The sequence below is a fragment of the Trametes versicolor genome (assembly GCF_000271585.1).
Source record: "Trametes versicolor FP-101664 SS1 unplaced genomic scaffold TRAVEscaffold_185, whole genome shotgun sequence".
NCBI lineage: Eukaryota > Fungi > Basidiomycota > Agaricomycetes > Polyporales > Polyporaceae > Trametes > Trametes versicolor.
In genome coordinates, this window is record NW_007360505.1 from 1 (window position 1) to 2,582 (window position 2,582).

General features: G+C 61.7%; 1 protein-coding gene across 1 annotated transcript; it reads right to left on the minus strand.

Moving 5' to 3' along the window:
- Positions 1–1,945: 1,945 nt before the first annotated feature.
- On the minus strand, positions 1,946–2,216 carry TRAVEDRAFT_54796 (uncharacterized protein; the record flags this gene model as incomplete). Its single annotated transcript, XM_008047730.1, has 2 exons — positions 1,946–2,055; positions 2,114–2,216. 2 exons carry the CDS (start codon positions 2,214–2,216, stop codon positions 1,946–1,948), a joined length of 213 nt encoding a protein of 70 aa, XP_008045921.1.
- Between the last annotated feature and the right edge of the window lie 366 nt (positions 2,217–2,582).

Here is a 2,582-nt window from a genome sequence, read left to right on the forward strand (position 1 = left end):
GGATGGACGACGACGGTGGTACGAGCGGCGGACGGTCGCTCTCGCAGCGTGTCCAGTCTGCGCCGCATCCGAAGTACGCGCCGGCTTGCGCCTCGTACGTACTACAGGGGCGTCGTGCATGCTTAGGCGTTTGGGGCGCGATCCAAAGACGCACGGAACGTGGTTCGCGAACACGCAAGGTACGTCGAAGCTATGGCATCCGTCGTTGGACGTGTAGCATGCCGCGCGCACTATACTCGTCCTCAGGCTCGTCTTGTGCACCTCGCAGTGGGGAGCTCGAGCTGGCCGAGCGTAACCGACGATGTGTGAACGCACGAGGGCGTTCGTCGCCACTTCATCCGCTTCGCAGTCGAATGGGGAGTCGGTGGGCGGGCGGGCGTGCCTGGTTTCTTCAGCTACACGTACCAGCGGCCGTACTCCCCTACTACTACAATATATTTCGTAACATCAAACTCGTATCTGTCCATTGTATCGTATTCGTGCTGTACAGGCTCCAAGTATTGCGGCGTCGCGAGCAAATCTAAGAGCCTCATGAGGGGAACAAATCCCCGGAGAGCCTCCCCACTCGAACACCACCCGAGCACTCCAAGGACGTCCGAATCGCGCGATTCGACGTGCGCTGTATGGTATCGCATCCAGGCAGTATTTACGCCTCCACACGGGGTATCGTCGTCGCGAAATCGCGCAGAACTCGCACAGAGGCCGGGGGACAGCCCATCGGAGACGTGTCCGCCCGACCTCTCACCTCGTGCGCCCCACAGGCGTTCTGGCGCGCGAAAATCGCACGCGAACGTAGCCCTGCATTGCACAGTGCCGTACGATGTGTTTGGAAGCGGCCGGTCAGACATGCGAAGCGGGGTCGCATCCGTCCGCTGCCGGTAGCCTGTGTAGCATCGGGGATACCGGTGAGGACGACGAGGGGAAACGGGTTAGCCTGAAGTAGACGAGTGACATACCGTCTACTAATGTGCTTCGTGGTCGGACGCGAACAGCGTTGCGAGGCATACAGAGGGTGCAGCCCCAGAACGAGGGTGCACACCGGCCCTGGCGTGATTACGTGCTCGAGAAGACCTACATGCATTGCCATCGCTCCGAGCTTTAGGTCCAGCGTCGCAAAGCCTCGTGCTCAGCGAGGAGCACGCAGAGGTCCTCTCGCGGCGAGAAATCCAGAGCTGGTACATGGAGCTGAACCTCGCAGAACGAGGGTCCGGAAGCGGACATTGCGCGGAAACGAACTCGTAGCTATGTCCGCGCTCGGAGTCGCGTGTCCACGTCGGGGCAGCTTGCAGCAAAACTGGGGACCTCGGCGAGGAAGGAGGAAATGAAGAAGCCCGAAGGAGGAAAATGACGTACCCGCCGTCTAGAACCTCGCTTACGGAGGCGAAGAGCGCTGCGAGGATACGAAACGCGCGGCCCTCGTCCTGGTCGATGTACGGGCTCCCAGGATGTCGTCGAGGTGCAGGCGAATTGCGGATAGACTCGGCCGTGGAGGGGTGCTGTTTCGAGGCGACGGGAACTGCAGAGTAGACGAGGTGAGTGGCGGGGACCCACAACTGCGGGCGCCCCGACGCGGGATTCTCCCCGGGCGCCGTACACCCCCGGTCACCCTCGCGATACGGGAGAACGCCATGATGGCTAGCGCTCGGTGAACCGCTCTCTTGGTGCTGGGTACCTTGCACAGCGTACGCGGAGCCGAGATTTATGTGTGTGTGACCCAGCATGGTCGCCGGGGGGAAGACCTTCGCAGCGACGCGCCGGAGCGCTGGTCTGTCAGCGGTCCCGAGCAGCGAGCGCGCGGCGCGCCTCGCAGCCCACGCAGATGGTTCCGGGCGTGCGGTATCACTGCGGGATCGGCGACTATAATCGCGTGGGCCTTGCCTGTGAGCGGCGAGAGTGAAGTAGCGGGTCAACATACTACATACCTCGCAGCTTCTGAACGCAGGCGCTACAGCCTGTTCGCGGTACGATACGACGGGCCTGGGAGATGCCTGTGTGGCCGCGATTCGTTGCGCATCAATCCGTAGCTTGCGATCTGTAAATTTTCCTTCGTGCTGCCTGCGTAGCGAGCCGATTAGCGTGGCACATCGTGAGCGAAGAGCGAGCGTGTACTCACCGTCGCGCGGGCCATGCAGCGGTGTTCCGCAGACGAAACCGGGCCGCTTGTAGCCAACGTACGCGTACGCGCAAAGCCTCGTGTTGCAGAGTTCTTTGCCCATGCAGACGAGCGCAAACTCCTCAGGGTGACGGCGAGGGCGGGACACCTCCGATCGCCCGATGGGTTACTGGTCGCCTGTACGGCGTCGTCGACGAATGCGGAGTGAAACCTGTCAAAGAGAGTGCGTGAGAGGCCGCCAGACAGACTGGGAAATAGCGCATTGATCGCACCTTTGTAATCGAGGGGCTCTGTCTTCGGGAGGCCCGGAACGGGGAGGGAGATGCTGGGCGCGGGCGGAGGAAGGTGAGCGAGCACGGCGAGGTTGTTCTGGCCGTCTGTACACGATCCCACCGGTATCCGCTCATTGCACCTGCGTCGTTTTCGTGATAGCAAACATCGTACTACGAATGCGAAGTCTGAAAGAGGG